The sequence below is a fragment of the Strix uralensis genome, chromosome 6 (genome assembly GCF_047716275.1).
Source record: "Strix uralensis isolate ZFMK-TIS-50842 chromosome 6, bStrUra1, whole genome shotgun sequence".
NCBI classification, from domain to species: Eukaryota; Metazoa; Chordata; class Aves; order Strigiformes; family Strigidae; genus Strix; species Strix uralensis.
This window is the reverse complement of record NC_133977.1, coordinates 38194907-38206551: the sequence shown is the minus strand read 5'-3', so window position 1 is coordinate 38206551 and position 11645 is coordinate 38194907. Positions and strand designations below refer to the sequence as shown.

Below are 11645 nucleotides of genomic sequence, written 5' to 3'. Positions count from 1 at the left end.
GTAAAAGTGGAAGGGCTTACTAATGACTGAAGAGGTAACTTTTGTGAGTGTGTACAATTTTCCACATCATCAGGAATGATTTATATTACATTCTCAAATAATTTTTAAATCAGAATTCTCTAACTGTAGGGTCACTGAGTTGCTGCTGTTGCATGTGCCTCTGCTGCTGTAATTAATCTAAGAGCCACTAGAGCCGGTGTCCCTGGGAAACAGCAGAGGTTTTCAATCTGTAGGCCTAGGAAAAGGGGGTGGTAACTAGTGAGTAGAAAGTTCTCTCGAGAAATAAGAAAAAATAATTTGATAACTGAAGCATTACCTGGGATTCAGTTCCTTGGTGTGCTGCCAAGTATCTGGCTGCCTTAGGCAAATCATGTGTGTGTGTAGTACATCTATTACTCTTGTGGAAATGTCAGCTAGTTTGTTAAAATGAACAGACAAAGCCAAATTCAGCAATCAGTATGGGAAACAGTGCAAGACAGTCAGTCACATTTTAAGAGGTTTATTTTTCCCCCGCAAACCAGCACAGATCTACTTGGATGAAAAAGGAAAATATTTTTATTAGTAAATTCCTTTATTTAATTGCATTGTTGCTTCACACTAATCAATGGTTCATTAACAAATCAAAGTATCACTTTAAGCCAAGTAAAAAGGCAACAAATTTGAGTGAACAAGGAGACAAGCTCTGGTGTGTTTCCTAGTCTGTATAAATCAATGTGATAGACTACCATAGCAGACTTAATAATAATGCTGTTTCTTAGAGTAACTAATTTGGAGACCATCAGAAGGGCAAGGCTGTGCTGTATACCACTCTCCCTAATTAACCCTCCAACTAGTGCAAAAGTTAAGATACAGAAAGAAGCAGAATGCCAGTGTCTCCCCTCTCAAGTTCAAACTGAAGTCCTCTGTAATTCAAGTATGATGTTTAATATTGCCTTTTTTTTTTTTTTTTTTTTAATGTTAGCTGATAAGAAATTTTAGGAACTGAAATGTAACTGATCACTTAGGGTTGAAGCTAGTCCATACTGCAGCCAGCTTCTAGCACGCCTTCCACCTCTGTTGCACCTGAGTCTGAAAAATTTCACTACTCCTAGCACGGTGTATCCCCAGTCTAATTCAGATTCTCACTTAACTGGGCGTGGGAACTGAATTAAGAATAAACCTCACTGTTAAGTATTATACACAGCAGCACAGTTTATTTTTATAATTTATACCAGTTTTAAAAGTGTACATCTATCGGCAACATACAGATTTTTCCTATATAGCTCTTTGGTTTACAGCACTAATCTTGTCTGACATTCAAGTTTCTCTTCAGAAGTGCAGAAACAGTTCATTACAGTTGCATGCATCCCATATAATGACTAGGCTTGTGTGCTTTTTAGTAAGACTGAAAAATGAAAAAAAACAGCAAACATTAAAGTGTTTGTGCCCTGGACCAAATTTTAACACTTAATTATCTCTTAAGCAAGATCCACTTCCGACCTGACAAATTTTGATAAATGGCAAACATCACAAAACATCAAGTAGTTACAAGCGGGGTAAAAAATAAACCTTGCTAATAAAGGGCTGCCAAACAGAGTCAGGTCCAGACTCCAGCCCTACAAGCCTGAACACAGAAGGCAGACATTGAACTTAAAGGAGGCTCATATGTGTTGTAGTAAGAATGTGATTGCATACAGTTTCAAGTGAGCCAAGAGGCAACTTCATTTAGACTGGACCTTGCATCTGAAGTTTTCAGATGTGAATAGTGACTTTCAGGTTCCAGAATAAGAGAACTTAAAGGGACTTAATTTTCAGAATGTTTTGGAAATTAGGCCCTTTTAAGGCTTCTGGTCTCCACCCAAGAAATAAGGCTTCCAAAATGAAGTCATATTGACAGTGTGCAGTTTAACTTTATACTTGTTGACATCAATAGTCAGAAATCCCCAAACCATTTTAAATGTGAATAGGAGCAGCATATCAAATAGAGGCGGCACATCAACCTTCATGAAGACTGAGCTGTAGAAACATTGAAGGGTTTGAATTAAGTCCTTTCTCAGCTGGAAACATAAAAATTTCAGCTACAGTAATTTTTTGTGACCTGTAACATAAACGTGATCAATTTTCTCCAAAACTTCATATAAACATTCTTTGCCTCAGGGTTAAATAGAGGAAATGACAGCCCGCACCAGTCTTCTAGGGAAAAAAATATGTTGTGGAGCTGAAATAGGTATTTATAAAAGAAGTTAGTTGCAATTTTAATTATGACTTCCTTTCAGACATCCAAACAAGTTCGTACAAGATTAACTCATACCAACAAACATGTCAAATGTGAAGTTTTAAGGCACAAATGAGTGTCATAGCATGAGAATGTAGCTATTTATGCCACCTTGAGAGGGAAGCGGCTTGCATTACCACATAGGGAAAGTGTATAGTTATTTGAATAGGGCAAGGAAAAAAAGGGATGAAAGGCATGTTGCATATCAAAGTACCTTATTGGATTCATCAAGCTAAACAATTCTTCTTGTGATTTGACAAAACTGAACTCCCACCTACATACCACTGTCCTGTACCACCTGGATCTTGAAACAACGTGTTTACAGAAGGCCAGTAGGACTAGGGGTGGTTGCAGGTAGACACACTTAAGCCCTGCGGTCTTCAGTACACCACACCGCCACATTTCTTTCTTTGTAGGTGTTCCCCTACTTCTCTTAGGTAATTTTCTAAGTGTGTGAATGAAAGAAAAGGATTTCAGATTATAATGGGTTAAATTTTCTCAGGGAGTCTCAGGTAAGACGCAAGATGCCCATTGCCAACATTTCACTTCATATCAGTCCAGTCTGACTGAAGCACGAGGCACGTGAGGCCGTAGCTCAGCAGCCATGTGGAGGCTGTGAGCGGATTCACGGGTGTGCTGTCACCATCCACTCGAATCCAACCGCTGGGCTGGGGGCTTAGAGTGTTCCCAGAGCGTGGAGCTTAAATTTGTTTTCTTAATACTGAATTATCATTTTCACTGTAATATCACAGATAACGCTGAATCTGTTCACAGCTCAGGGATGCATTTCACACAGTAATATAACAGTACTAATTAAAAATTAAAATCAAGACATAGTAGCCTTTGGTGGAGTAAGTAATAGCCAGATTTGTTTGGCTTTTCTGGTTGTTCTTCCAGTGCTTTTTCCTCAGTTGTGAAAGCTGTAAGATGTGTTCCCAACCAAATGAAATGTATTAAATTAAATTACTGCAATATAATTTAAGTCCCCACTTAATCCCTTTTGCCACTATTTGCTTTTAAAATGGCTTTAATGTTAAATGACAGGAAACTCAAATACACTAGAGTACTAGAAGATTTGTTGAGAATGCTAGTTTCACGTACTACGTCTATTTCATGCCATAAAGTGCATTTATTTGCTTTCTTGAACATGATCCACATCTATGGAACAAATCTAGTGCCAGAGGTTTTGTACACAGTCCTGAGGCTTGTGTGTTTTAAGTAACGAAAAGGGGCAGAAGTGTGAAAGCCAGGAAGGTACAAATGGTCTTGGTTAGTTTCCACCCCATTCACTTACTAGAGAGTATGAAATAGCAAATGAAATGAAAAATCAAGAATGAACAAGATTGTAAAGCAGAAATATTGATTTCTGTGCCCCCTGTAGACATCAGAGGCCTTTGACACTTCCAGAGTTCTGTTAATTGTAATCTCTGTGGCTCATATCTGTATGTCCAGATCAAAAAAAAAAGTAACTGCCCCTGTTTTGCAGAGGGAAATGTACTCAGAAAGGGGGACCTGCCTGTAGTAATTGTAGGTAAGTATCACATTCAGGATTTGAATGCAAGTGGCTTGTTAAATCTTCTAATTCTTTCTTCCAGGGCAAGTTTACAACTTACTCGATAAGAATTATCTTATGTAGGCTGTCTTTCCTGTGAAAGGTTGGACCAGATGATCTTTCGAGGTCCCTTCCAACCTGGGTTGTTCGATGATTCTATGAATTAAATATTTGCTGGGCCTTGTTCCTAATCAGTGCATCCCTCCCCTCCCTTTGTTTGGATTGCCTGTGTTCTCCATGCTTACCCCTCATTACACTTGCTTCTTTGTGGTTATTATGGGGAGAGTTATGAAATGAAGTCATGCAGCATTCTTTGGAAATGGTTTGATGTTAGATTTAGTTCTTAGGTCGTTCAGAATAGATGGAAGCTCTCAGCTCTTGACTACTCTTCAACATCTGTGGAAAACCTTGTCCTGGAATGTGTTAGCCACAGGAGGCAGCTGCCTCGCTGGGCTGTGACACCTGTCATTACAGACCTTTAATCTGTTAACTACTTTTACAGGATTAAAACCATAATCTTAAACTACCACTGGAAATGGGCAAGAGGTCATGATGGAACCTGTGTTACTCATGTTCTCTCAGGGCTGTTCAGAGGAGGAGAATTTTATCATCTGCCTAAGCTGGGGCTCTTATCATCTTTGGTTTTGGGGGCAGTGAACTACAGCAATCCAACCAGAGGAGGAAGAAATATATCCCCTCATTTAAGTAGTATATTCAGTCAAGCAGTACCCTAAGAACTCAAATGCTGAGAAATACCATCCTTTTAGAAAAGCAGACAGGGATAAGTCAGTTTGGCTTTCGGCTAGGGGCTCGAAGAAGAACATTTCCCCCTCTTTGAGGGGAGCATCTGTGTGTAAGTTTACGGTTAGTCACGTAAATGCCTGTTGCTACAGCATTTTGCAGAATCAAGTCCCATAGACCTAGTTTATTAGGCTACGTTATTCCCAGACAGGTCAGTTTTCTTCCCAGTGCTTTGATTCATCACATGAATGATTTAAGAATTGAACATGCATAGGACTGTTCTTGCCACGTCATGTGTTTATGTGTGGTTGTTCAGGGCTAGGAATTTTTGTATACAAGATTGAAATCAATGCTTTACTTGTCCTCTGTAAAATGTTTTTAAACATAACTTCTACCTTGAGTTCCTGCTTACAGAAGTTACAAATGCATCTTTCAAAAAGTGATAGCCTTAAGAAAGAAACAAGTAGTTGCTCATCTACACAACAAATCAATGCCTGGCCTAAAAATAAAAAAAACAGGAGCAGTCCCTTATGGTGTCTAATCAATTTCTCTCTCTTTTTACTTACATTGGGAAACATTTTAAAATGATGAAGGGCAGGATAACATAAATGCTTCAAGAGGAACAGCAATAGTGGTTCTTGGAGAAGTTACAGTATTTGTGTTATTTTAAAGTTCTTTTCTCATGTTTGAAGGGATCCAAACCATTAACATGTGTTCATCCAGGTTTCAGAAGACTCCTAGAAGTTTAAACAAGGGCACTGAAAAAGTTTGTGTTTGTAAACATTTATTTTCTTGAACTGAAAAAGGCTTGCATCAGCACACATTGTACAGCCTTGCAAATTACACAAATTGAAAAAAGTTTGTTTCATTTATGTGCAATGAATCTTTAACGTCCAGTGAGCATCTGCAAATGATGAAAACTTAAACCATTAAAAAGGTTTCCAGCACTTAAACACAATTATCTTAGCGTGAAAAGGAAGAGAAAGAGATCCATACTGGTGGGAACACAATTAAAGTGCAAACATTTTGTCACTTGTGAAGATACATTTTAGTTTCTTCACATTTTTGCTAAAAAGAAGAAATATTAAAATGTGATTCAGTGAACATTCTTTGAAACTTATTCCCCTTTAAATAATTACTAAACTTGCTGGATCAGAAGTGAATCCTTCAAGGGTACAACCTACTTGTAATTTCTTTTGACATTGCTTGAATGAATCTCAAAAGAAAATGACCATCTAAGGAATTAGTTACTAAAATTATATATTTTTTTTTCTTAAGAAAAAAAAAAAGAAAGCCACAAGGGACAAAGAACAGGTTAACTTGAAGATTTGGGGTAGTTTGCTAGAAAATGAGTGTAATTTCTTGAAAATGGTTCTCTTTTCCCCTCTACCAATCCTCAGGTTCCTGCCTTGGAATGGACAGCTGTGTGCTGGCTGTGAAAAGGGCTTATAAAATACAAATCTGAGTATGGATTTTTATGAATGTTTGCTGTACAATAGAACTTTGGATCTGATACAAGAATTCAAAAATATAAAACAAAACTACTATAAAAGTAGGGGGCATTCCAACAGCATTCCTTGTAGAAAGCTGCCTGTCTCAAAGATGATTCCTTGCTATTGTCTGGGATTAACTCTGTATTTTTTTTTTTCTTCATCTTGCTGGATCACTGGGTTATTTATTCTTCAATGGCTAATGTCATATGACAAAACATCCCCGGCATCTCTGCGAAGAGACCAGCAACCCCAAAACATCAAGCCAATCAAGGAGCGGAGGACATGGAAGTAGTAAAGGCTGAGTGTCCACTGATGTAACTGCTACTGAGAACTAGCCCTTTCCAGAACATGAAAGTCGTAGTGCTTCTTGCTTGTTCTCAGCCTGAACTTGTTCACTGAGGTACTACTTTGTTTCTTCAACGCATTCTGAGCAGCTGACATGGTAGGGAACGTAGCTAGAACCGTGTAAGTGGAAGCCAAGTCACTAGGTTTGGATGGCTCAGTGTTCACGCCACTGTCTCCGCTGCCACAGTAACGACGATGGTGCTGCTGCTGCTGTGTTTGTAGACACTGTGAATCCCTTAGCCACCGGATCTTGGCACCAACTTTTAAAAGTTCTCCAAATAGTTTTTCCGCTTCCATACGAGTTATGCCTTCTGGCAGCTCAGTAATTTCTAGAACTTTTCCCACAACTGAAACAAGAAAAACATTGAATCTAAATTGGTCATTGTACTTAATGATACGACAAACACAATGGAAAGAGTTATTTCATAATTGTATCTCCACTTGGCTGATACCAAATACACAGGCATTCCATTTTTGGTGTTCTAGAGCCTTTTGCTTTCACATTTAGCACTGTGTACAGCTACAAGTGTACAAATAAAAGCTGAATACAGAGGGCCCTCAGAGAGGGAAGAATAATCAACACCTAATTTTGCAGCAGGTCTGAGAACTCACTATAGCATATCTCACTGGCTTTACCTGTTAACTCTTCACACACCACCGTGCTAAGAAACTAGTCTCTCTTCTCTCAGAAAATCCTCTCCAGTAAACTGTTAGAAAAAGCTGATTTATCTGTAACTTTCTGCAAAGAGTTAATAGCAGGTAACACTTACAACAAAAATTCTTTCCAGTAAAGATATGAAGATAGATGTCAGGTTTTATTTGGATGACATCTTTCCTTACTCAAGCAGCTAATCTGTAGCTGTCCTAATATGTCCCCTGAAATCCATTTGGGAGAAAAGTACAAACTAATTTGTAGTTTATGTTTGATTTTACTCTTCATGCCAGTAGAAGGGAGCAGGGGTATGTATATTTAATGTAACAATATAATAGAACTTGCGTCCAGTAAAGTGACCAACTTGCTTTTCCTTTTAGTACCGTCCAATCCTGATCTTCTCTGGTCTTTTCTGCAGCCTTCAAAATGACCCTTTTCTCATTTAACCTCCCCCCTCCCCTCTCTCCAAATCAAGTCCTCCTGTCCATCCTTACATCTCCAGTGTTTGCCACGTCCATTTCCATCCAATTACTCTTAATTCTGGCCCTTTTCTCCCCTGTGCTTTTCTTGTTACATTCCCAGCCCATCACCATAATTCACTTTTCCGGAGGACTGTGTCAATCAGCAATTTTATACCTGGTTCTCCTGCACCAAGATCTGCTGAAGCAGCCTTCTTTGCTGGTTTCTTTCCCCTGTTTCCATGTCTGTTTCCAGGTTGACACTGGAAAGATTGACATAGATGATGTATTTTAATGACAATACACCAATATCTTAAAATTTCTAGGTTAGCTCAGTGAAAAACAATGCAGAGGACTGTCTGGAAAATGACCTGTGCTACCATGGTACAGAAAAGATTTTCATGTCCAATTTTAGTCTTGGAGATTATCAGTCCTGCAGTGAGGCACATTCAATCCTTGGCTTCACAACAAAGGGAAGAAATGATGAAAAAAAAAGTCACCTCAAATCTTCTTGGAAAAACACTCCCCACCCCACCCCCCCCGCCCCCATCCCATCACATCTTCTGGCTGATCCCAGGTAGAACTGAGCAAGGTAGAGGTAGGGGGTCTGTGTGCCTGTCCCAAAAATTAAATACATGGCAAAACTTTCTAGTTTGCTAACACTAATATTTTGGGTTTAGGTTTTTTTTTTTTTAATAAGAAACAAAACCCAGTTTGTTTAGAAATACCCACATGGGGTTTTTTGTTTGTTTGTGGGTGGTTGGTTGTGTGGGTGTTTTGTTTTGGTGGGGGTTTTTTGTTTTGTTGGTTTGTTTTGGTTTTTTAAGTTGTTATTCATACAAAAGAAAATCCTTTTAGCAAATATTCTCTCTGATTTTTGGAAGTGCTGGCAAATGAATAAACTGTTACTGGAAAGCAAGCACCTTCCACTCATTTCCTTTTCTCATGTGATAGCATATTCCCCTATTCATGGTGGTTATAAAGGTAGTCCTGAACCATTTTTTTCAGTGTTGCCAGGAGATTGTTCTCAATACCTGTTGGCTTGTTACTTGTCCACGTAACAAAGATGGTGGATTGTATTGCAGGGGTTGGCCAAGCAATGGGTATCTGGCGTCTCCTTGAAGAGAAAGGTAATTACAAGGGTTTTTGTTATATGAAATCTTCCTCCAAGTTCCTCTTACGATGTATGTCTTACACAGAAGAAAAAGCAGAATAACTCTGCACCAAGTACTGCATTTGGCTAGGCTAACAAAATAACATTTGGCATGATCAAATAAATGTCAGTCAGTCACGTACCAATCACAAGGTGAAAAGGTACAAGCTTTCTTGCATTTAAGGATTACACTGAAACACACACTGAAAGTTTTTCTTCACTGCAGTCTTATCTAAATCCTCTCATTTCAAAATGAGCTTAATAAGGCTAAAGCTCCTCTCAGAGTACTAATTTAATCCTTTCCATGGTTATATCCCTGATTAGAGCCAGGTACATCTTCACATTCCTGTTTGCTCCAAGGATCCACAAAGACAATGGAATAGAAGTTTCTAATAATCACAGAAAATTAAGAAAGTTGAGTGGTATACTTCAGAACAGGCAACCTGCAATTTTTACAACAACCTCAGAATACAAAGCAATAAATAACTGAAAGATTATGCAGCAGATAAGACAGACAAGAAATTAAGGTTTTCTTTATCAATAAGGAAGACATACAGAATTTTCTGTAAGTTTTGCTTTAAAGTAAATCTTTCTGTAAAACAGACCCACTAATTTTGAGTTTGTCTTTGCTCACTGGGATTTTTTATCATTCGGTTGTTAAACATTATCAACTGTCACATCTCCGAAAATTCCCTATTTTCTGTTTTTCTGTTAACATGGCAGCAGAGGATTGAAATTCTTCTACAAGGAATTTTTTCTGTGTTTGGGTGGGTACTATCTGAAATACTGAAGTAGCAACAGCATTGGCTAGAGGCTCTAATCCCATCACACTACTTTTTCTACAAAGGAATGAAGAATTCCTGATTAGGCAATGGTTTGATTCAGTGCATCATCAACTAGTAAGTGAGTCTGGCAGAACATTTGTCTCGCCATCACATTTCTATATCCTTTCCCCCAAAAGATAATATGCTCACCTAATGTATTACAGTCAACTAGTCCCACGTTATTTATTTTATCTTTGTAGTTCTAAAGTTATATGCTTTGTGACAGTGTGTGTCAAGTTCATGATTTATGGTTAAAGCTTGAAGCTAAATTGTATCGAACATTTTATTAATATTTTCAGTGCTGAAATGGGGAGTTTCACCTGTGAGAAAGCTAGTGGGTTATAGAAGCTCTCACAATAACAAGATGATCAAAAGCTTTTGAGAGTACAGGGAACGGTATCAGTGCAGAGAAAAAAGGTAAAGTTTTACATGATGATTGAGTGGATTATTTTGATGATCCTGCTTCAATAGCAATACTACTGAAGTGAGCCACAGTTCATCAGAAAATCCTCATATAACTTGTATTTTAAAACATTCAAATAGAAATCATACACACATTTTAGTTAACTAAAAATATACCTTGTCCAGGGACAAAAGGTCTAGAAAACTGGGGCACAATAGAAAGAGGTGTCAGTGTGGGACGGATGTTCTTCATGTTTGATAGCTGAGCTGGTGCTGGTGATTGGGCCGGTGAGGTGACAGGACTACCTAGTTGAGGACTGTGCTGCAACTGGAATAAACAGGTTAGTGCTTTAAAAAGTACCTCGTTGGACAAGCTAACCACCACCTGCACCATTCAAAGACTGAAGTAAAGTTAAAATAGCTATATTAAGTATTCTCAGAGCAGATTTTTATTCTGCAAAAAGAACTTTTGAAAAAACATGCAAAGATGCAATTTATGCAATTTGTAAGTCGCCCTGGAAAACAAACCAAAAGCCTCCTACCTGCGCAGCACTGTCTAAAGTGCTAAGTTCTGCAGACTTCTGCCCCCTTTGATGATCACAGTAATATTTATTCTGTTTCCACTGTGGAGGTGAATGGTTGCGAGGCTGAGGGTTGTTAGGGATATTGAGCTGCATCATTACTACTCCTCCACCTGGTGGTGGTGCTACCGCTACAAGACAAGAAAGCAGTAGGATACAGTTAGTTCATCATGCACTTTAATTTTCATTTTAGCAGAACAGACATGAATTTAAAAAAAATAAAAGGGAAGTAACATAATGTTTTCCTTAAGAAGCTGCTGAATTCTAGAAAACTAGAACAGTATCTTCTGTAAAATTACACTTCCACTATCAGATAGATGTGTGATAGTTAACTTAGAGAGGGCTTCCCAGAACTAGGAGAGAGTGGAACCACTGAAACTCATTAGTGAGAATATTTTCAAAAGAAATCATTCTATTTAATAGTAGTTGAAACTATTCACCATAGTTACTGTCAGAGCACTGTCTTGAAGAACGTGATAGTAAGCAAAAATATGCTTTATTTAAAAATAGAAATTGCCTGGTTAGTTTTACATGACATACAGCAAGGCCTGGAATCAATTTTAGTCTGAGGCAAAATCGCCCTCATTTACAAGTCCTATATAGGAATGTTTTTCTGGGCAGAGCCTGCACACTGATCCCCACACCCCACACCAGCTGGCTGCTGCAGTGGCTACAGGAAGGCCAAGCCAGGGGAGAAGAGCTCCAGAGCCAGCGCTGTTCTATGGGGTTTCTCATGAGGAGCTGTGACGAGAGGCTGCCCGCAAGAGCAGCTGTGTCCTCCCCCTTTGACCTGGCTCTGGCCCAGGTAACTTCTATAATGTCCTGTTTACTTGTAAATGGTTGGTTGCAATTTCCTTCTCTGCTCTACCCACTCTTTACAGCATTTCTCAGAGACCACAATTAATACACATGGTTTAAACATCATTTAATCATCCACCTTTAAAGGAGAACTCTTCAATCTTCTCTATTTACCACCTACGTCACAGCATCAGTTAGGAGCAGTCAGATACCGATTATAAAATGCATCCACCTTGCATTTTTTAAAATGGGCTATTGTTTTAACTACCCCTGGGCTTCACAAAAAGACTCCTTTGAAAAGCAAACCAAACAATGTAGAATATAATGACCTCCGAATATTAAAATGGTATTAGCTTTTTTAAATTGCATGCTGAAATATTTACTATATTGAT

At 38.5% G+C, this 11645-nt stretch overlaps 1 protein-coding gene across 12 annotated transcripts in view; it reads right to left on the bottom strand.

The window, feature by feature from the left end:
• Window positions 1-5314: 5314 nt before the first annotated feature.
• R3HDM1 (R3H domain containing 1) overlaps window positions 5315-11645 on the bottom strand; it is a 54851-nt gene continuing 48520 nt past the window's right edge. For all 12 annotated transcript variants that reach the window (XM_074873750.1, XM_074873751.1, XM_074873742.1 and 9 more), the window contains 5 exons: window positions 10417-10586; window positions 10052-10202; window positions 8530-8612; window positions 7674-7758; window positions 5315-6732 (listed from right to left, as the gene is read on the bottom strand). In XM_074873750.1, coding sequence (XP_074729851.1) covers window positions 6362-6732; window positions 7674-7758; window positions 8530-8612; window positions 10052-10202; window positions 10417-10586 — 860 coding nt within the window. In that variant the 3' untranslated portion in view covers window positions 5315-6361. The remainder of the gene's footprint in view (window positions 6733-7673; window positions 7759-8529; window positions 8613-10051; window positions 10203-10416; window positions 10587-11645) is intronic.